Source organism: Aquila chrysaetos, chromosome Z, assembly GCF_900496995.4.
Source record: "Aquila chrysaetos chrysaetos chromosome Z, bAquChr1.4, whole genome shotgun sequence".
Taxonomy (NCBI): Eukaryota; Metazoa; Chordata; class Aves; order Accipitriformes; family Accipitridae; genus Aquila; species Aquila chrysaetos.
In genome coordinates this window covers 74,049,618-74,073,666 of record NC_044030.1, presented here as the reverse complement: position 1 = coordinate 74,073,666, position 24,049 = coordinate 74,049,618, and the positions used below count along the sequence as shown (strand labels likewise).

At 37.1% G+C, this 24,049-nt stretch overlaps 1 protein-coding gene across 2 annotated transcripts in view; it reads left to right on the top strand.

Moving 5' to 3' along the window:
- The first annotated feature begins 905 nt into the window (after positions 1–905).
- SLC1A3 (solute carrier family 1 member 3) overlaps positions 906–24,049 on the top strand; it is a 69,878-nt gene continuing 46,734 nt past the window's right edge. The window contains exons 1-3 of one of the 2 annotated variants that reach the window (XM_030004827.2): positions 906–1,079; positions 2,683–2,957; positions 21,574–21,711. In XM_030004827.2, coding sequence (XP_029860687.1) covers positions 2,777–2,957; positions 21,574–21,711 — 319 coding nt within the window. In that variant the 5' untranslated portion in view covers positions 906–1,079; positions 2,683–2,776. Of the gene's footprint in view, positions 1,080–2,144; positions 2,270–2,682; positions 2,958–21,573; positions 21,712–24,049 lie in introns of those variants that run through there. The other variant, XM_030004828.2, reaches the window with a different exon arrangement.

Here is a 24,049-nt window from a genome sequence, read left to right as displayed (position 1 = left end):
GTACATGTTTAGCATAAATTTATATACATTTCAATTTACAGTATTTGTTCATCTTATAAGGAAAGACACTTAAAATCTCATAAAGATGCACTGAAATACAATTATTGAATATTTTATACTGACTTTACCCACACTTAAAATGAAAGTGTTCCTCTAAAAAGTGAAAGAAGGTCTCTGGGAATTCCCCTGACCCTCCTCTGCAAATATCTTTAGGGTAGTACAAACTTTTAAATGCTAAAAAAACTGAAGGCCACTTATTTCTCAAAAGTGGATGTTTTATGCTTTTCCCTTCATCATTCATTCTGTGCTATTGAAACAGGATGAATGGGGATTAGTACCAGTGAGTTTAAATTGCTAAACAAGAGGCAAGTCTCATCATGTGTTTTGAGTATCTACAAGAAACACACAAAGAATTATAGCCGATTATGTTTTTTTCTATTCTTGATAATGCTTCAGTTGCTTCTGAAAGATATGTCTGGTCCCCCACCCTGGGAAAAGTAGATCAGGACTAACTGTCTTCAAGAATTAGGAAATACGTGATAGCCTCTTTTTAGAACAAATTAGCATGCTCACATATTTTACCATTTATTTAAACAAGCACAGGAATAGTGTTATATAATTAAGTTTGGGCTTTTCAGATTTCCAGTCTGGAATGTCTAATGAAGAAGGGCTCCAGCCTCCCCTGCTCTGTGTGTGTGTGTGCAATCCTTCAATTCTTCCTGGGTTCTGATTTTGCATTTCTAACAAAGCTGAACTGACAAAGCGTGAAAGTGGTCTAAAAGGAAAAACAAAGAAAGTGACCCTGCTTTCACTTTGGCAAGACTAATCAATATTCCAGAAGCTCAGCTTTCCCCACTCTTCTGATGTGGGTTTTTTTTTTTTTTTCAGAGTTAGGCTAGCAGTCTCCTCCCCTTTCCTTAAGTTACAGTGATAGTAAATTGCTGTATTCCAGAGCACATGCAGATTGTCAGTTTTCTCTGTCTCCCGCTCGCTCAGCTCCGCAGCTCTGTTGTGTTTGCTGGGAAATCCCTGCCTTACCTGCCACCACCGTGTTCTTAGAGCACTGAAGATCTGAAAAGGTGAGCAGATCGTTTCATTTGGTCGGGTTTTGAGTACAAAGTCTTAATTTTCCACTCTCTGCCGTTGTATGTTACTGTAATGATCCTTTTGGCTGTGCCCATGTTCTTTCTTGATCTTAGTGTAAGTTATAAAGGACAGATTAGCTGCATTAATCATCTTGGAAAGACAAGGTACCGTGAATGATTCTTTTTTGTTGTTGTTTGTTTTTACAAAACACTAAAATTAATTGCTCTGAAAAAAATCCTGCTTGCACACAGTAGGCGTGTCCAAGCTAGAATATTTACTAATTTAAATACCTAGCTCAGTTGCAGAATGTTTCCTCTTTCTAAAGAAGCAAAGCATATAGCATTCAGTTAAAATTCAGGGAGGATATTGCACTAAAGTGCCAATCTTGAAATGTATGGTAAAAGCAGTAATCAAATCCCATCAAAACAAATTTCTTACAACATGGTATTTCCTCTAAAACATGCTGTTTGAAAACCCCGTGTATTTATATTCTAAGTGCTTCCTAAAAAAAGGTATTTAAGTACTAGGTTTATGAAAAGTAAGATGTTAGAGTTGGACTGTGTATAAATGGGGAGAGATTTCAGTGGAAGCAGCTAACCCTATCCATTTATTAATTTCTAATTTCGTCATTAAAACATGCCAGTGTATTAACTAAGACTTCAGAAAATGGGATTCTCAGTCTGGAAAATACCTTTGTACAGGCTCCATTATTAAATAAATTCATACTAAGCAGCCACAAAAATATCCATTTAAAAATGAAAAATAATGTCCTAATGAAAGACTTCTAATATTAAAACATTTTAAGGTTGAATCAGTGTGTGATTTCTTAAAATCAGGTTTTACCCCCATAATTGCTGTCAGGCCAAGCTAAGCATTACTTTGTAATGTGAACTTGTATTACAGTCTGAAGCGACAAGCTAAGTGGGATATAATTTCTGATGTTTTACAGATGTGTTCTGAATAGTTTATACACTTCAAAGATGAATGTTATCAACACAAAACTGTCAAAGGCATATCTTCTAAATAGTGGTTGAGGGATAAACAAACTATTCCTGCTGCGTTTTGCCATGTGAAAAGGAGGAATTCAGCCAATGCATTCAACCATTTAAAAACATCTGAAATGCAGAACATTTTAAACGAACCAGTTCAAGCAAAATATTTCTCTCCAATGGTTAATGTGAAGGTGAGCTAGAATTTTTTTCAGATGATATGGGCCTGCTGAACAGATGAAAAGTGAGCCTGACAGATAGTTTTAAACATTATAGCACCTTACGCTTCTACAAATTGTACTAATTTTACATTAGTATACCTCTCGCAGCTGCAAAAAAAAATGTCACTCCTGGGTTTTACAGCACGACAGCAAGTCAGATTAATTTCTGAAGATGCAGGACACGTATCTGATCAGGCCATATAATCCTCTCAAAGGGTTCTTCAACAGTCATTGAGGCTATGTATCAAAACCTGCAATCAACAACTTAGATATTACAAATAATACAAGTTTTACTGAAACATGAAGAATATTTGCTTCCATGTAAACATATGGTTAATTATTTATCTAAAATCTTATTGCAGTGTCTGATATTTCTTGTCTTGTAGGTTTCTCCAGTACCTCCCACGGAAAAGAACCTTACACTTTTCTGAAGGAATATTGACAGAATTTAATTATAAAAGAAAATTTACTGCAAGACAGATGACTAAAGGTAACGGAGAAGATCCAAAAACTGGAAGTAGGATGGAACGCATTCAGCAAGGAGTCCGGAAACGTACACTTTTGGCAAAAAAAAAAGTGCAGAGCATAACAAAGGATGATGTTAAAAGTTATCTATTGAGGAATGCCTTTGTGCTCTTCACCGTTGTTGCTGTGATTCTTGGTGAGTAATTTGTTCAACAGGAATATTCTGTTCACTGGTGCATTTGATAATGATGATTTCCCTGGGTGATTTGCATTACAAATGAGGTCCCAAATTCTTCTGCACTGATAAGAATGCTCTAACTTGTAGACTTGTGGCCTTGAAAGCTGCATGTTGGAGTTTAATTATTCCCTAAGGAATAAGGAATTAAGTATCCCTAAGGAGAATTTTGGTGAAAAAAATCAATTGGTTTATGGATTCGTCTCTTAAAAAATCAGATACAATAACTGAATTGAATGTTTTAAATTAAATCTTTTTCTACCAAAGCCAGCTGCAGCAAAATGCTCAGGATGTAACTTTTATTTACCTAATCTATCAAAAAATAACACCTTGCAGTGACAAGCAAAGTCCTCAATGAATGAAATGAAGTGACATTTTCAAGCAAAGGTGTATATTAGAGCCTCAATCTTTTCAGTTTTCCCTTGATAAATGCAAAACAATCAAACATAAGTACAAGCTTATGCTCTCTCAGTCATTCACAATCTTACACATGCATCTTTCAGATGCAATTGGGGCAACAGTGGCAATGTTCCTTATTCAAAGGACTGCAAGATAACACCTGATTAAATGCCTTTTTAGAGTATATGGAGAGGAATCCAGAATATCAAACAGCATTTAGATTTGGAATGCACCAAAATGTAAATTTAAAATATTGCTACACTTTTTGAATTTACATTAGAAAGAGAATCTTCTGAGAAAAACATATAATTTTTTAAAAAAATTTTTCTTTGTATAACTATGTGACCAGTTTTAGTAGTTTTCCTTCAACTACAGATTTTCTAAATGACACCATATGTTTCATGGAATACCATTCTTTATAGTTTGAGAAAGAACATTATGGCTTTACTGTACTACTTTCATTTTTATTTTCTAATTAGTTTAAAATATAAAACTGTGAATCTGCTCACGAAAATCCATATGTTAGCACTTAAAGATAAGGGTATATATCCTACACCGATGTAGGCCCTAATGTCCTTGATAATGCTGTTCTGTACAAATCTGCTTGCTATGTTTCTACAACTTTTTCAGGAAGTAAAATTTTAGGGCTTTACCATTATTGTTGCTTCAGGAAGTAAAATTTTAATGCTTTACCATTATTGTTGCTTGATACCACATCTGCAGGGTTATTTTAAATTAATTTCAGTTTTGATGGTCTTCTTCTGGGAGACAATTATATTAATTTGCATATTGGTAAAATATACTTTGTTGCTATAACAGAAATGTCAGTCTCTCAGATTTATCAACAGTATTTGATCACAAGTGCTTTGAATTCCTAAATAAGAACTAGTTCAATGCAAAAAACCCCTTAATATCAGGGGTAAAAAATGTAGGCATTTTATCTACAATGGACACAAAAGGCAGAACAAATTAAGCAGGTTTTGAAACACTGTCTGATCTCAAAGGAATGCAATTCTTAGATTGTCACCTGCTTACACTGCACAAGACCAATGTGCTGCTGCAGCTTTTCACTGTCATCTAGCTCCATTGTGACTCCCATAAATTTGGCAATGTGGGAACAGAAATGTAGGCTGTACGAGTGTTTCTACTGTTATTGCATGTTCCGATTAGCTTTGGGTGACTAGTGACAAACGTCTGCCCACAGCTCCACTACCACCTACAGCAATGGCAGAGTACCAGTAAGGCTGAAATACAAGTTGGAGAATTAATGAAAATGTGCAGCCTAGGATGAGCTGGCTGCTCCAATTCTGTTTATGAACGTATAGACATATCTGGTATAATATGTGGAAAAAAGTCTTCTCATTACTACAATGGAATGCTCCAAAATTTTCTCACATTTGTTATTTGTGGTGTAATTTTACAGTACATATATGTTATTAGAACAGTAAGTTTACACTTGGTAACTGATAACAAGGTAAGATTTGGAGTTTGGAGGGAGTTTTTTTGCTGTTGTGGAAATATTTGGAAGTAGGGAACAAAGAGTTTGGAAAACACTCAGTGGTTGAATTCCATCTGTCTAGTTTGGCAAGGACTAAATTGTTACCATCTCTCAGTTGTTTGGTGATCTGTGGAAAATCAAATGGTGGGCTTGATCCCTTTCTTAGCAGGCAGTAATCAACATTGTGAAATCAATTCACCAGTTAGCAGTCTTATCAGAGATGCTTGGATGTGAGCGTAGGTGGAAACCAAACTACACTCTGGCCAGGATTGAATCATTACAAGAAATGATGCTTAAAGCTCTCTGTAATCTAAACAGACAGTTGACATCAGTTTTTAGGGTAGTCAGTCCAACAATTTTCATAAAGACTAAATTCAGGAAAAGCAGAAAAAACGTTAGCTTTAAAGAGAGCAACAATTCTTCAGAAACATTTATTTCAGGCCTCTTGTCAAAGGACTGACATGAAAAAAGCCTATTTAATAGAGCAATTCTGATTTCTTTGCTGAGCAGGATTGATGCTGGTAGAGGTTAAGTGGATAGGATCATGAGTCTTAGCCCAGTTTCAGGACTGTAGTTTATAATAGGGACTTGAGTTTGTGTCTGTGGCAACATGTATTTTGTTATGAAGTGGGCAACTGCAACATGCATTTGTTTGTGTTACATACTGATATTTTGCAGAGAGAGTAGAGATTTTCTGGCATTCACATGGTAAGGAGAAATACAGCTATCTACCCTAAATTCTGCTGTTACTCTGATTCTGAACGGAATTCTGAACTGAATTCTAAACTAAATTCACTAGGTGCTACAACACACAACCAACTAATCTCTAAAAAACCTAATGATTAAGATGAAAGAAGTTATAATTCATGTTGAGAATTACTTAGCACTATTCTCCATTTCCCAAAAACCTCATGAAGATCATTCTGACTTCACATTCTGCATAGGGAGGGTCTGTCTAGCATATCATCATTATCATCGTTGTTGCTATTTTTAGTGAAATTTAAACTGCTTTCAAACCCTTTGAGAAACTTTGAGAAAAGCATGGTCAGTAAGTGAGTTATGATACAGTTTTTCAGATTCTTCTGGTACACCTAGAAATATTACATTCATTTTCTGCGGTGGATCTTGTCAAAAGCCAATAGATGAGAGCAATTATGTGAGGCGAACTTGGGAAGCTGACCACTGGTAAATTCAGAGAGTCACGATGACCAGGAGCAGTTTAAGGTAGGCTAGGGGTCATGGTGGCTCACGGAAAATCTGCAGGAAGTCTTGCAAACTTTGAAGTGCTAGCCAAATTACTGGCAAAATCTCAGGCAATGCCCTCTCTCCCACGCTATTTAGCTCCATCATCCTGTCCCTAAAATGCCTTCCTTTCAGATGCCCTTCCTTCAGCAGACTGTCTTGCTTCTCTACTACTTACCTCCCATTTTCCAAAAATGCCACAGGAGTCCAGACTTTACTCTGGCAGGACTCCTAAATGCCAAAGAATCTCCTGTGGATTCTGAACTTGTACTGAAGGAAAGATTGAGACACACAGAGCTGCTGAGCAGAGATCCTGAGAAGCTGTTCACAGAGAAATACTGTTTAATTGAGGGGCTCAGTGAAGTAGAGGGAGGTTGTGCAGCAAGTACTATAAAAAGCAGTTTCTGCATAGTTATGAAGCCATTATAGCTCCAAATTGTTAGCTAAAATCCTCTTTACACCACCAAAGTTATATGCTGCAGTTGTCCACTGGGACATTCAAGGAGTATGGAGATGGATCCAGTTCTGTTTTCTGGCTACCTGTCTACCAAAGGGAGCACAGGACTGGCTGTGTCATTGAACCCAGTCACAATAAATGTGAAATGTAGACAGGCCCATACACCTGTTCTACAACAGCATGCACCATATATGATTCCAAAACTTTCCAACATCTTTATACACAAACCTAGTTAAAAGTATAGGAAGACAGGAAAGTTGAAGGCATTGCCAATGTCCATATGCCCCTGAAAACAGCAGAGTTAAATAAAGCCTGCAGATGATCATTCATAATACAGAAGGAAAAAACTCCTGCAAACCCCCTAAAATATCTGAACAGTGAAAAGCTGTGCAGAGTAGAGATTCTCCTATCTCAACACACTCCTGGTCTGAACAATAGTTCAGAACGAGTACTAAGAGGTACAAGTCTGTAATACCCAGGTAGACAGAATCCTGGATAATGCCCACAAAAAAGACAGTCTCTTGTATGTTGAATCGATACCTTTTCTGCTACTGGCAGATCCTCTGTATCCACTGAAGACTGAAGCTGACATACCCAGAGAAGGGTATTTGACCCCATTACACACTGACAATGAACATGATGACAATGCCTAAGGCAGCCTTGGTAAAATTTGCATGAGAACAAAGCAAAGATCCAACACTATAGGAGAAATAGCTGTAGGAGGTGAGTCCTAGGTGAGAGAATATGTTAAAACATAAAGACAGAAACGTGACACCAGACAAAAGATTAAGATATATAGAAGAAAATCAAGATAGTTTGGTTACATCTAAGGAGAAATTAATTTTATTTATGCTGAACTCAGAGGTTGCCGCTGTCCCAATGCTCTCCTAAAGAACCTGCCCGGCACAATTGCTTTCCCTCTTGAGTGACAAAACCTTCCTAAGTAATATTCTGAAAAAATTGCTAAGCAAATCCTTAATTCTTTTTGAAATTAAGAAATAGTTATAATTTTATGAAAAAACCAAAGATGCCATAGGATCCAGAGTAACACTTAAAAATTTAAAAGAGATGATCCTTTTCAAAAGGGAGAAAAAGTATAGAAATAGAAAGAACTTTAATTCTACTATTAAGTAGCCAGTAATAAAAGTCAGACTGTGAAATACAAACGGTACACTAATTCAGCAGTTACTTACAAAATAAACTTATGTTAATTAATTACCATAACCTTAATTTCTTACCATAGAAACAGCACTGGTTGTTGGACTGCCGTATGTGGCACAGAGTAAAAACAATAAACTTAGGTACTTTGTGAATCACAGTTGTGCATTCTGGAGACAGCAGCTCTGCATATATGCACAGTAAAGATACAAAATGTACTAAATATAGACTTATTACTGTCTTACTTCCTCTAAATTGTCAAATCAGTGGATTTGCAAACTGGTAATCAAAAGTAGTGTGTCTCAGTGGTCATAAAACAATCCAGAGAAACATACGTTCACTGGACTTTTCATACAGCTTGTGAAAAGGAAGGTGAGATTCTCAAAATTCTCTCTAGAAATTAAATTTAAATTTATTTATGTAATACCACTTCTTACAAAGCAGACTTCAGGGCTATCCCGGGTGGAATGCAGGACAGTAACTGCATGAGACATTTAGGATGCTTATGTGGTTTCTCAGAGATTTTACAAGAAAATCCCCTGAATGCCAGTAGGATATGGCAATCATGTTATCAAAAGATATGTTACAACAGAAACAGAGGTCATCTCAAAGACTGTCCAAAAAAACGGTTCTGTTGAGCATCAAAAGGGACTAAGAAGACATTTCAGCATCAAATGAACTAGTATTATGGCTTGCTGGTCCATTCCACTTTTCTGTAGTCATGCACTGTAGTCACTATGGCGACTACAAAGCAGTACAAAATCATAAGCAAGGTGCCAATTATATGGATGCTGAGTAAATGTTTAACATTGTTAGATCCTTACTAGCACCCTAGCTATTGTAAAGTTAGAATGAGTTGTCATCTGCACTGGAATGCTTTTGAGTTGGCCACAATGAAGGTGTAGCTGAAGATGGCATGTTCAGTTGTTTATGAATACCTGAAACTTTCATTCATGTGGCTTAAATTTCTCACACAATTTTTTGAAATAACCAGGCATCTAAAAGTTTCCAGAGATTTTATGGTACCAAAGAAAAAATATTTTTATAAAATACTTATCTGTTTAGGTGAATCAAGATAAAGTGTATTTGAAAAACTATACAAAGAATTCCAATATTAAAGACAAGTAAATAAAGAAATTAGATCTCCTGGGTGTTAATAAGGTTGCTAAAAAAGTAAGATATAAATGCAGGCATTGTCATAATTTGTACTGTAACATTAACTTCTAGATCAGTTGCTGAGAGATACTGACTTTTTTATTTTTTCATGCCTTGTTAAAAAAATCAGATGTTCTGGAACCACGAACTGCATGAAATAATCCATGCAGTCACATTAGTTGTATATATCCTCTGTCCATCCTCCCAATTTCTTTCATTTACTGTCCATACCCTTCAGATTTTGTATTTCATTCAGTTTCAGATTACAACTCAGTAATCTCCTGGCTACAGGAAAGCCATGGAGGTGCTGGAGCGTGTCCAGAGAAGGGCAACCAAGCTGGTGAGGGGCCTGGAGCACAAGTCTTGTGAGGAGTGGCTGAGGGAGCTGGGGCTGTTTAGTCTGGAGAAGAGGAGGCTGAGGGGAGACCTTATCGCTCTCTACAACTTGTAGAGAGGGTTGTAGTGAGGTGGGTGCTGGTCTCTTCTCCCAAGCAACAAGCGATAGGACGAGAGGAAATGGCCTCAAGTTGCGCCAGGGGAGGTTTAGATTGGATATTAGGAAAAATTTTTTCACCAAAAGGGCTGTCAAGCATTGGAACAGGCTGCCCAGGGAAGTGGTGGAGTCACCAGCCCTGGAGGTATTTAACAGACGAGTAGATCTGACACTCAGGGACATGGTTTAGTGGTGGACTTGGCAGTGTTAGGTTAACAGTTGAACTTGATGATCTTAAAGGTATTTTCCAAACTAAATGATTCTATGATTTTTGGGATTTAGTGTATTTTGTCATATATTTGTTTCTCAGCATATTACAGTTCAGTTCAACCTGGAGCTTTGGAGCAATAAGGCAATACAAGTGATAAAAAAATAGTAAGGAGCTAAGAGATTTCTTCCTCCTATACTAATTTCTCCGACTGTGTAGTTCATAGAATATGCTATGCTATCAACAATGTATATTTGAAAACAGCTAGGCTTCTGACCAAGGAGTTTTAAATTAGTCATTGATACAACAAAAATAGATGGTATGGAATAGGAAAGAAACTATGGCAAATATGGAAAGAACAAATGGAAATTATTCCAGAGAAATTTTACTCCATTTATTCCATTTATTATATCAACCTATCAGACTTGAAGTTGTAGTGACACTGTTTGTACTTTTAATCAACAGGATGAAACCACGCGCTGTGTAACTTCTTAAAATCCATACAAAAGAAATTTATTTTGATGATAGATTTTATAAAGCGTTTTTTAACAAAAGAGGAAAATAATAGGTCCAGTGAACTGTACAACAGTGAAAAGGAAAACAGTTAAAAGCAGGAAAAAAGGCAAAGAAAACCAGAATGGTAACAGGAGAATGAGGTGGATAACAAAGTGTTACTGTTACTCATATTTTGTGATTGTTCTTCCATGTCCTTTATTGTAGCAGCAGTTATATGCACCTTTTGAATTCTTGTTCAATTCTGTACATTGAAGAAATGCATTTTCTTGCTTGAAATTTGATATGTCTATGTATTTTCTATTAGCATGGATAAAAGATCATATATAGAAATCAGCTTGACAGTTACAAAGTGTGTGCTTATTTTTCACCATTTACTGTAACTTGGCATACCTGAAAATTCATTTATTCAAAAGAAGTCTAAAAAGGTGGGCCTTAAGTGTGAAGCATTATTTACACTGAAATATAAGCTAGTCTCTCAAACCGGCTCTAGTAAATCCTCTGGTTTTACCATTCACGAGGACTAAATTCAAAAAAAGAATACAACTGCTTTTGTATGAATATAGCAGGACTATTAATCAGGGTATTCTTGGGTATACTAACAAAGGGCAGTTGATAAATAAGGCTACTACATATATATTGGTGTCTTTTAAAATAATTTTGACTTGGGAATACATATGTTAAGCAAACATAGGTGTACAATCTAGTCCTTCAAAACCTAAAACATAAGCAAAGGAAGCTGCATATGGAATCCAAATCTCAGACCTGGGTGTCTTTTTAGTGTATGAGCAAGAGCCAGGAAGCTGAAAAGAATAACCCCACAAGTCCACAAGCTAAGCATATAACTGCCTAAAACTTGCTAGGAGAAAACCAACCAACCAACCAAACAGTTTGCGTTCCTACTCCCACTCCTTTCTGAGTGAGTCAGGAAGGACCGTGCCAGATATTTTCACCTAGTCAAGATCCAGAAGCACAAGAGCCCTCACCTTAGGAATGGTGTCAGCAGTGCTTGAGGAATTGGCTTACTCTTTTCCTTTCAGAAGGCAAGTTACAGGGGGATGTAACTCCACTATTCCTTTCAAAGTTGTCATCAGGCAGAAGGAAATGCAAGATTTCTAAAGGCAAATACATATGCCAAGAGAGCAAAAGGCATCATGATGTTTTAACCTAATGGCTAAAACGCTCATCTGTGACAGGGAGTCCCAGGCTGTGAAGTAATCCTTTGAGTAAGAGCAGGAACACAGGGCATCCCAAATCCAGTGATTCTCTGCATGTGTGGGTCAGTTGTGTTCAGTTTCTAGATCCACGGGACTTAGCCTGGAATTAGGCAAATAGATGTTTAGGTCATGGCAATTCTGAGAAAAATACAAGCACAGCAGTGAGAAGTGAGGGGTCTTCCAAAACAAACGGAGAACTGCCCACTAACTTTATGCATATCCAGAACTAATTTTATTTAGAGAGACTTTGAAGTTCAGGATTTGGACTCAGGTACTTACTGTGTAATTAAGTATTGTTCCAGGTGCCAGTTTCCCTTTGCCATTTTTGTGACCTTTAAGGTAGGCAAATTCTGCCATTCTGAATAACACCTAACAGTGAGAAGAAAGGTATCATAACCTATATGGAGGCTACATCTAAATTAATCCTCTATGCTACAACATATCCTTCAGATGAGTTAACTCACAAGAAGTTAGGCATGAAACCTCTTTTTAATCAACTGAAATGAAACACTTTTGGAAATTCATGTGTTGAAAGAGCTGTTGACCTGTAAACTAAACAGATAGAAGGTTCTAGTTATGAATAGTTTCATAGTCATACTGAGGTTTTTAGGGATGAAGTGGCTCAACTAGCAAAATTAAACATCTAGGGACTGAAAGCATCCTAGCTATCTTTTTAAAAAGATAGTAACATGATTCCATGAATTTCAGTCATGAACCTGATTTCCTTATCAAAGGAATTCACTGAATGATAAATCAAGCATAAATAAAGGTTTCCAGTAATGCTTACACCTTATATGACAAAAGTCTTGTATTCTACAACAGGAAACACTGCCTCTCAGTCTCTCCAGGTTGTTTGCATGTGTCAGCAAAATACTGGATAAAAAAGATTCTTTAAAATCTTTTAACAGTCTGCCACGTGAGTTGTGTTCCATTACTCAAGCCATTCTGCCATAGGCATATCTTGATTCAACAAAACACTTAATCCTCTGGCAAACATCTCAGTTACAGGTTTAGACTATCAGCGCTAAGCTAAATTAACAGGTAGTTTTGTAGAATGAAAAGTTGGGCTAGCTCCACAGAGACATGAATGCATAATATGAATGTCCCAAAAATGATGGTGTAAAACTGCATATCAAGGAAGCCAAGCCTACAATGAACTGTTTTGCAGTGTATATCTAAGGTGGAATTAAAAAAACAAATAAAGGCAACTATCAAGGTCTAACCTCAGGCTCTCTGTTAAACTACACTAGACATTCTTCAGAGTAGAGCTCTGTTTTCTGAGCATGTTTGCACAAAGTTCTTGGCACTGAGGGATCTCAATCTCATTGACTGCAATTCCTCAGTGTTACTATACTGTAAAAAAGAAAATAATACAGATGGACAGCTGAAACTGTAGTAGAGAAGAAGAAAATTCAGTGCTGCTAAGGACTATGTCAGCTTCCAGTTGAGGAAAAACAAAACAGAAAGAAAAGTAAAGGCAAGAAAGGAACGATGTAAACTTTAAGAGAGCAGTTTTCTTATCTTTTCGGAACTATTCTTTAAGGGATAAAAACATTAACATTATTCAAAAAGGTAAAGCAGCAAAGTAAACCCAGGCATGAAAAAAAGTTATTACAGTGACTTTGTAAAGCACTGAGTAGGACTGTAATTCTAAATAATACTTCACAAAATACCATCTGGCATATATTGTGAATACCTGATCTTTTTATATGCATAGTAAGAGAGTATTCCTGAATTTTGATGGAATTATTTGTTATTTTTTGCAGAAGTATTTTTTCTATAACTCAGAGACTAATAAGAGTACATAAACTAGGAGTAGTTTGTCTTTTAATAAAGTCTTTAGTCTGAGGAGGAAATCAAGAATAATGTCCCTATTCCATAAAGAACAGTCTGCTTCAGTGCCAGCAGTGACAACTCTTCCTCATTCCAAATCCTCTACAAATGCCCTGCAATTGCTTGTCATAAATAACAACAAAAGAGAAATCACAGATGAGAAATAAATACAGAAACAGTTCAGGGAATAGAAGGGAAAAATTAAGAAAAAATTTGAAGGCAAACAGAGAAGCAGAAGTTGGATAAAAAGAGAACAATCTTTTGGACATGTTCTCAAAGGAAGAAAAGTACCTCCTAATTGGGGAAGAAGGGCAAATGAACCAAATAACTAGAGAGAGAGGGGAAAAAATGTGTAACACTGGAGCCAAGAAGTAGCGAGAGACAGAATTTAGTGATTTTGTAAAAAACTTTTTAACAGCACTCAGATACTGTTATATCCTCAGATGTGGAATAAGAAGTGTCCTGGTTTAGGCAGTACCTCATAAACCAGTGATTTTACTCATTCCTTCATTACATCAGTTCTTCCTCACAGCTTCAGACTCCAGTCATATGCCCTCTGTCCACAAAATCAAAGGAGGTGCTGCTGTGTCTGCAAGTAAAGACAACATGCAAGTGCTCAGCCATAGCTGTAAAGGTGTTTCAGGAGTTCAGGCACCTCCAGAGTTAGGCAGTGGCAGGCAGAGACTTTGAGTGTCTTAATTTTGAGCTGTGAATTAAGTTCCTATGTATCTATGTTAATCTAGCTCGAAATGCCCATAAAATGAATATTATAAAATATGTCTGGATCTTTGCAAATTGTAACCGAATAGTGATGTTAGAAGTCCGGTGTGATTTTTTTTGGAAGGTAATAACTCTCACTGAATAAAGCAAATCTTCAGGGTCAGGTTCAGGAGGCAGGTGTTCGTGATGCACAGTGACTGCAGCACTGCACCTCTGTCTCTCTTCAGTATAGCTGAGAGCACCATGGCACTCTCAAGACCCCTGAGCAAAGGTAACACACTGACCTCTGTTCTGATGCAGGGAACAACTCTTTGACATCAGTGTAACTATACATTTGCTTTTCTCTGGATGTGTCTCTTTTTAGAATTCTGTCCAGGTGGAATTGGAGGATTTTTGCCTGACGTTTTCTAATCTTTCACAGCTTAATTGAGGCAGGAGTTTCAGCTAAATTGCCTGATGACTGGAAGTCTTGGAGAGTCCCAGAGTGCATGTATGCATGCACAGTAGACTCTGTGGGCAATGACTTTAGCACTCCCAGGAAGTGCCAGGCCTGCCACAAAGCAGTATGTGCCATCCAGGACTACCATGGGTAGTCCATTTGTGCACAATAAGTATAGTGCATGCTGACTAAAGTAGGTATGCGTTTTATATACAGGTAAACCAGGTAGTTCATTCTTCCCAACAGAATTGTCAACAAGTTGTAAGGTATCACTTTGCTGCCAGAACCATCCCATACCACAATATATCATAACATTGGGACCTTCTGGATCCCAGTCATGTCTAGGATATCTAGCTCTTCTATGGTACTTCTCCCATGGCTTCCCTCATGCTCTCTCTCAAGCAAAGGAGAAGTAGCTATTTGTGTCCAAATTAACCCATATTCCACGTCAGTATAGCCACCTATAAGAGCTGCTTGGAGCACAGGTCCTTAAGCTCTCTGCTGCACTGGCATCATCCAGTTAAAAGAGAAGGTACATATCACACAAAGATATAGACACCTATACATGTGAGATTGTCTGCTGGGTCTCTGTTAGATGAGAGCTGTAGAGGAATAACAGCTAGTTTATTAAGCCAATTGATACTTGGTCATCTTCAGGTCTGAAACAGAGAATCAAGTTCATGTGGAAAATATTTATTCTAAATTCAGCCTCAGAAGAAGAGAACTAAAGGAATTTTAAGCTACCTATTAGCTCCAGTTCTGGATTGCCATAGGAAGAGTAACTGATAAGGTTGCTTAAGGGTATGTTTCTGTGATTGATTAAGCCAGTCCTACCTCTGTCCCTGGCTGTGTATTTCCACCCCCAAATGTTTGCTTTCTTTCCTTGCCATCACACCAGCACCACCATCATCTAGCACAGCAGTAAACCTGTCCAGGGAACTAATCTGGCAGAAAACTAACCCAGTAAAAAATAACTCCTCCCTGGTTTAGCCCTCAAATGAGGTCATCTCGGTATCTGACAAGTACAATTGCATTGAAGTAAGGACTTTGGATTTGTCTAGTTTGGAGAAAAGGAGGCCGAGGGGCAACCACATTGCTCTCTGCAGCTTCCTGAGGAGGGAAAGGAGAGAAGAAGGTGCCGAGCTCTTCTCCCTGGGATCCAGTGACGGGACATGTGGGAATGGTTCAAAGCTGCATCTGGTGAGGTTCAGACTGGACACGAGGAAGCATTTCTTTACTAAGAGGGTAGTCAAACACTGGAACAGGCTTCCTACAGAGGTGGTCGATACCCCAAGCCTGTCAGTGTTTAGAGGCATTTTGGTAATGTCCTTAATAACATGCTTTAATTTTTGGTCAGTCCTGAAGTGGTCAGGCAGTTGGACTAGATGATTGTTGTAGGCCCCTTCCAACTGAACTATTCTATTCTGTTCTATTGTATTCTATTCTATTCTATTCTATTCTATCCTATCCTGTTCTGTTCTGTTCTATTCTATCCTATCCTATCTTATCCTGTTCTGTTCTGTTCTGTTCTGTTCTGTTCTATTCTATTCTATAAAAAAGATCAGCTTAAATTGTAGACTATTCCTGGCTGTAGCAATTTGGTGCTCTCCACAGCATTATTCCCCTCAGCTTGATGCCATGCATGCCCTTCCTTACCTTAGTTATTTGCCTACCACAGGACTTGGACAAAAGAGCCTGTAACTGTATCTCCTGAAGCAAGGGCATTTCTCCTTTCTTGGAATGAAGACCCATAAAGTGCTTTTTAGGTTATCCCATCAAATATACTTTGTGTGAAGAACATTTAAAGAGGGTCATAATCCTACACCTTTAGGACAAAAAAGGTCAATAATAAGGGAGCACTGATGACTGTATAATACAAGAAGTAGTTCTCAAATGATTAAGAGCAGTAATTCTGCTGCAATCCTAAATTAAATGAATTGAGTAAAAAAAACTAACTAGTTAGCACTAAACAATAATTAGCATAATAAGAACTAATCTTTAAGACAAAATCAGTAACAGTAACAATACAATCACAAAAAAAAGTCTGCTGCAGTATTTAGGTATTGAATATTTGGGTTAAGTACCTAGTATTTAGGTTCAACAAAATGGTTTCAAAGGAAACATACCTCTCTACCTACATAAGGAAAACCAGAAAGTAAGGAAGGAGAGGGGTGATATGGAAGGGGTGTGTGTGTGTGTGTGTGTGTGTAAGTGGGGGGAAGGTTCAATATAAATTTATCTGGAAAAAAAGATGAAAATCAAAAGCATGCAAGTGAATTGGTGAGTCTGTGGTTCTTGTGGCAAGAAAAGAAAGAGATTAAGAACGATTGTGATTTTGTCGGCAACTTAAAGTATTTCTTATCACTAGAGAAGTTATTTACCTGTTTGTCTCAGGTAAATACAGTTGCGGCCTTATCTGAAACTGGTTATTAGAAGAAAAGGTGTCAGAACAAAATGGTAAATTAAGCAGAAACAAATGACGCAAAGAACAAAAGCATTCATTCCAGAGCTCTGCAGGAACATAAGAATGAAATGGCTGTTCAGCTAACAAAAATATACAATGTCCCATTAAACTGGAAGGAGTCTGATTCTCTTACTGGCTTTAGACCAATTTGTGTTATAAAAAAAATGTTATTTGCTTGCTGGTTACAAGGGTTTTCTGGAAGAGCACTATTAACAGCTGTTACTTTAGGGCACCGTTCTACCTTTTTTAAGGTATTCTTTTCCCGTTATCATGAAGTTTTCTATTCCCTGCTGGAAAAGAAAAAGTAAGTTTGTACCTCATCTATTAAAGAAAAGGATATTGATATGGACCTCATTTAAGTGTTTTGAGATGTACTGGTAAAAAGTTGAAGTGTATGTAACTTATTGGTGTGTTCTCTTTGAACAAGCAAGCACTAATACAGAAAGGGCAGCTTTTGCACGGTCATTAGTATACCACCTAGTAATTTCCTCTTGAAATATGACTGAGTGATTTTTAATAAATTAAAAAGTAAAACTGCTAGATTTTCTACTTTCTGCATGAAAATACAGGAGAGAGCATGGACACTGTAAAAAATATTAACTCCAAATAATGCTATGGTCTTAATTTCTCTGTGTTTCTGAAATAAGAGAGAGACCAGAAGCTCATAAGGATTCATTTTAAAAACTGAGACTTCATTATTTCATGAAATGGCTGCTATTGTTCACTTAAAAACATCATGCCAATTAGGAGCTTCCTTATTCTCTTAAAATTATGAATTATTTGAAGGAGTGAAAAAAAAAAAATCCACTCTATTGAATTTATATATCTAATTCTTCTAAGTAGGCCAGAAAGGAGGATAGAGTTAAGCTTCCTTAAAGTTCTTGAATGAGCAGTTAGACCAGGGTAAAGCCCCATCTCTCATCTTCTAAGAGTTATGGTTTTTTTTTTTACTGATGTGGTGTTTTAAACCCATGTGTAGATGTGCAACCTGTTTCATCTATGCAACAGAAAAACCCTAGGCCATTCATCAATGTCTTTCTGTCTTAGGAATAAGCAATCCCAAATCCTATCTGCCATTTTTGCCATTTCCATCCCGTTCCTATCACTGTCAGAATCATTTTCGCCTTCTGTTCCTTTCAAGTTTTAAATCCTCTCTTCAGTGTATTCATACAGACTGAGTTTTATTTTGAACGTCTACATTGGTATAAAAATGCAATAAAACAGTTTAGTTCAAGGATTGTTCTGATTGTCATCAGGATTATCTGCAAATCAGTCTTCCATAAATTTGACTATGTCACTGACAAGAATACCTCAAAAATCTTTTTATAACTCTAATCTGATTTGCTTCTTCATTATGAACTGTATAAATTATTCAGCAATTTGGTTCTGTTATGCAACTTTACACACATATAGAATTCAGCTCCTTAACTTAAACAAGCACTGCTGACTTTTGTCCAGAAAAAGCCTTACAAATTCTGTTGAGAAATCTATTCTTCCTTGCAGTGCAGAAATGGTACACCATTCACCATTTGAGAAGTCAGGCTCTGATAGCGTTGATTAGTTGTTCTTTTCTGTTACAAAGGGTAGACAGAAACCTGCACAACAGGTTGTGGGAGCTTGTTTTACACAAGGCTTTGTTTCATTACAATTTTCAGAATTAATCAGAAGCTTGAAACTTTTACTGAGAAAGGCCAGCTCCAGTATTTAACCTCAGTCTTGATCGTGGAGGGTGCTAAGCAGTACGACTCTTACCACACACAAAGACGTGGATGGTTGTTGAAATACTGCACACCTTCCAAAGGTTTAGTACCTCCTACCAGGTCTTACCTCCTGATTTTATTTTGATACTTTGTCATTGTGTCTACCTTTAAATCATCATTGTATGCTGTTATCTCACTATTTAAAACCTGTGAATGTTGGTTCTGAGAAGTGAATTCAAAGAAGTCAAAGCTACCTTGCCAAGTTTGACTTTTCTCTTTCAAGTTCATAATTTTTGTTAATAAAACTTTGTCAGACAGGGTGTAATAGCCAGCATACAGGTATTTAAACTCAGAACGGAAAATAAAATTTCATCTCCATATATTCTAAAATCAAGAGAGACTGGTAAGATCATGCTGTTCTGCTTTCATTATCACACACTACAATGAGGAAATAATTTGCTTAAATTCCTTTTTGCACTGCTAAGATCACTGTGTGAACACATTTAATTTTCTGAAACATCTGTGAAGCAACTATTACTATAACTATTTTACAAGTAGGGAAACTGAGTCAGAGAAAGGTTCTTATGGCTAGGTGCGACTGTGTATAAATTAATAGCAGTGCTAAGATAAAGGCTGAGGAATTAGTAACTATCGGGTGTTGACCCAGTTCACCAGAATACACTACCAGGGCACATTTTTTCCACATCGCAGAAATTCTTTTTGTAAACTGCAGTGCTGGACAACCCTGTAATTATGCACAGAGCACTTTAGGACAAAAAAAGCAATAATTTTTCACTCAACAGGTTTACATGGAACTTCAGAAACTTGCTCTCAGTACCAATAATATTCATTCAAACAGCCATCTACTCAGGCCCTCATTCTCTCTTAGGCCACTTTGTACTGCTTGGACAGTAGTGGACCAGATAATCGAGCCCTTATAGTATAGCATAAGGACTAGTTCTTATAGCAGCCTCAGAAACCCTTACTAACTTCAGTGAGGCTTTGTACTAGTGCAGAGATTAATTCATGTGGAACTAATTGCAGAACTGTGGCCCAAGTAAGAAACTGGTCTAGCTCTATTTGCTTGTTATCCAGTTGTCAAATGTAGTGCTCATTAAGTGCAGAAACAAAGGGTCCAGATGGATTCCTTATATCTGAGAAATGTGTTTCCCATATAAAAAGAAAATAATGAGTAACACTGCAGTGGGATTTAAAACCTTACTGAAAAGAAGGGAAACTCTAAGGCAGGTCTTTCAATCAAGAATAATTCAGAGGCCCTTCCACTATGCATTTTATGGTCTGCTTTTACCTAAATATATCATTTATGCAAAGTGCACTTTTTTCCATAGAACATGAATGAGACTAAAACAAATGCCTTCTAGTCCCAGTGCTCTCTTCCATAGTGTGAACTCTGTGCTTGGTTCCAATTGTGCTCTATTCACTTTCTCCCATCCTGTAACACTGAGATTTTCTGTCCTACACAAGACAATTCTGGACTCCTCTAACTTAACCTGCTGAAGTCCGTAACAGCATGATCAGACAGACAGGCATCACTAACATGAGAGTTATAGCGGTTTCCTTACATCAGCAGATGGCAATAAGCTAGTGTAGGAGGCATAACAGCACATTTTAGCTAGTAGAATTTGGCATGAAGATATTATCTGCTGCATGGATGTACCAATCTAAAATCTGATTTAAAAAAAGCAAAACCACAAAGTGATTAAGAATTGGAATTAACAGTTTCCAGAAGCCTTCAATGTTATGGCATCTTCAGGATATACCCAAGTTCTAACATGATCTAGAAGTGAACCTGAATTCTCTGCTGCCTAACAGCACTGAGGATGCAGTTTCATGAAAAGTTTTAGGAAACCTAAGTCTACCTGTCTGCCAAAAAGGGCAGTCCTGCTCCTCTCCAAGGTGCATTTCTACCTATTCCCTTATGAAGATACCAACACTTGGGCAGCCACGCAAACAAATTACCTCAGGGAATTGACCTGGCTGAAAATTAACCCAGTAAAATAAATTCTTTTTGCAGCAGGATCAATTCTCTGATCCAACTTTCTATACAGCCACTGTTAGCACAAATGCCAGTACTAGACAGTGGAGAAGAGCATGGAGTCAGGAATGGGAAGGAGGGATAGTTGAGTTTCACCATCTGTATGGCTAAGGTGTTCCAGATAAAGCCATGTGTTGCCTGGCTGGATATAGATAGGCAGATAGGCACCAAACCATTTAACATTCAGTAAATTGTAAATAGTTATGTCAATTAACCAAATAATTAACCAAATAAGCAAATAAAGCAGTTGGTGCCAAGTACAGGACAAAATCTACAAAGTTCTAGCTGAGAAGTTTGGGTTGCTATACTCAGCCGTCTATGGCTTCCATGTGTAAATATATCTCAAGCACCATTTATCTGTTCCCAGCAAGACAAATGGATCCAGGCACTCCCTTACCCACTCCCTCAGGCATTGAAATCCACCACTTAATCAGCCAGTAAGACCTTCCAACCCAGATTAGCTGCTTCTTTGCAAGTGCCTGTGTTTCTGAAGGTAGGGATGTATAAAGCTACTTACATCCTGATGCTGTTTTGCTGTGTAACGGCCTAACCACAAGGGGATTCTCAGATATGCCTGTCCTGGTTATCTCATCCAGTCTGAAGCACATCTACATGGTCAGGGCCCACAGAGTGATCAGGCATGGACAGGAATTCTGAAGGCTGGTAGCTAGCATGGGTATGCATTGCATATATGATTACACTCAAAATCCCAGAATTCAAAGCACTTGTCTGCAGTAGCAGGGACTATTTCCTTTTCATTAATGCTCAAGATGTACCTTTTACATTAATCCATATTTTAAAAAATATCAGCACGAATAACATTCTCAATCTCTTACAGTGAAAAATAGTTTAATGGTTTCAGGAGGACTACTCCGAATAGTTGAGACAGCAAATCAGGAGGGCAATCTGGGACATAAAAAAACCTGCATGTTACAATCAGATATGTCAAATAAGTACTCTACAGATATTCGTGTTCAGATGTTACTACTACTTTAGATATCATGATATCTTTTCCCTCTCTTCAGGTGTAATCCTTGGATTTTCCCTCCGATCATATAAGATGAGCTATCGGGAAGTCAAGTACTTTTCATTTCCAGGAGAACTACTCATGAGAATGCTGCAAATGCTGGTCCTGCCACTAATTGTATCCAGTTTAGTCACAGGTAAAAAAGAAAATTTTTTTCTTCTTTTAAATAATTTGATAAAGATGCACACACCAAATCATAAAAAATGAACATTCCATGTTCCAGAAATGTTATAAGCTGCAGAAAGAGATAGCTTTGCGAGACAATGTGTCAATACATTTGAATTAATATACAAAGAAACCAAAAGATGCTTTTCCCAATTCCAAGACGATCTAACTGTACAAGTAACTATATGTAGGTGCTATGAAGCTGACTCTGTACTCCACTTCCTTCTCTTACTTTCTCAACAGATATTTCTTCCACAATGTCCTATTGTTATCAGAGATAAGGTATCTCAGAAAAACAGTTCCAAGACACAAGAAAGCTTAAACTATTGATCATGGGCAATAACCCACACCTGTAAACCCAGATCTGTAAAGCATGTATCTACCTCCCAATCTTTTAGCAACAGATTAGAAAAAATAGGTGATAGACAGGATAGATTGAATAGTTTGGAAGAAACTTCATTCCACCAGTACTGGTTTCCTGTCTTCTGGTCAGCAATTCTCTTAAGCTTCAAGCCCTCTTTACTAAGTTGTTCCTTGACCTAGAGATATAATAATTTATTTTTTATGATGATGTATGCCTTGTCATTCTACCTGAGTTTCATGGAAGAGCTCTCAGATTTTTTATGAATATTTAGGTCATACCTGTGATTTATTCATCCTATTAATTATCTGAAGAAAAGAAAGCATGGGCTTTGGTCTATCAGCACATCAGTGGTACACCTTGGAGAACTTAATCAAAACCAGCCACTGTGAAGTCCTACGTTCTAAACACCTAATATACTACCTTAATTGTCAGAGGATCCAGACATTATAAGCTGTTCTCTATTTCAACGATTTTCAAATACTTTAACATTAAGACCTCCCCTACAAATGCAAATGAGCATACACTCCACCTTCACAGATACCAAAGATAGCATATATGTATATAAGCTGTTAATACAACAGCAGAAAACTAGGGTATTCACAGTTACGAGATCATTTGCCTTCACATATTTCAAGGAGAAACTAAAGCTTGTTTCTATACACACGTATTATATGGATAATGAAAGCTTAATGAACACTGAAACTAGAGAGAAAATTTTAAATCTTGTAGGGCAAACAATGACAGGTTTTATTCCCAACCAGTGTATAATTCTGTTACATGTCATATCTCCTTGCAGTCTTCTTGTCCCTTCCAACTGCAGAACTTCCCAGGTTGGCTGATAGAAGAACCATTAAAAGTAGAAAAGGAGAGATGGTCACCCTTTTTCAGTGTCAGCTGAGTCTGGCATTGCTGCTCCATTTTGTAGGATGAGTTATTGCAGGAGAATTTACCTGCTCAGTTCCTCGTAACTCTGCATCCATGTTGGTTCTTTGAAAGAGCTCAAGATAAAACAGGAAATTAGGTAGATCATCCTATACAAGGATTTGAATTCACTTTCAAGATTTTAAGAAGAAACACTTTGTTCAGGGAAAGATCAGCAAATCCACTTCAGAGAGTCGTAAGCATCACAAGGAGCTGGCCTTGTGACAAAACAAGATCATCTGCTGTATCACCACGTCTCAGAGACTTTACGAAACACCAGAACAATGAGTTTCCAAGTAGTTCTATTCTGAAAAGAATCTTCAACCTCTGGATTCAAACAATACCCTTCTTTTTGATGGCTTTTTTTCCCTTTAAATTTTTTTGAGACCTTTATCCTTTTTTATGCCCTTTTATCATAACAATAATTTCCTTTATTATATAAAGGTTTGTGGCAAAGAGAAATCTTATATATCTATAAGATTTGTCTTATCATACAAGGGCCTTGCAATATTAAATAGATTATTCTTAGAGTTTCCCTTTGAAGTAGAGACAGTAATTTTCAAGGTGAATAACAACATTTTAAACTTCTTTAGTCTGGCAGGGAATAATCAGAGAAAACTCAATGCAATTCACAAATGACAGATTTAATTCTTTTAAAAAAATCATTAAATACAAGAGGACTATGTCTTTTTTCATGGGATTAAAAGATATTTCCCTGTTCATTGCTGAAACTGTTGAAAACCTGTTTTCTACACTGAAAAATACCTCATTTAGCATACAAATTGGTTTTTTTTTAAAAAAAGATGCTCTTACATATTTGCTACAGAACTCTGATACTCAAGTAAATATACAGGTATTATTGAACATCTAAATAATAATGAACTATAACCTTTACAGGTATACTACTGTGCAATTTTATAGATTCTATTGGTTTCTCTTTTTTTACACATTACAGGATAATTAGTTGGGTAAAAGTCTTATATTTCTCAAGTCAGTCTTAAGACCGCTCTTGGCATCCATGAGC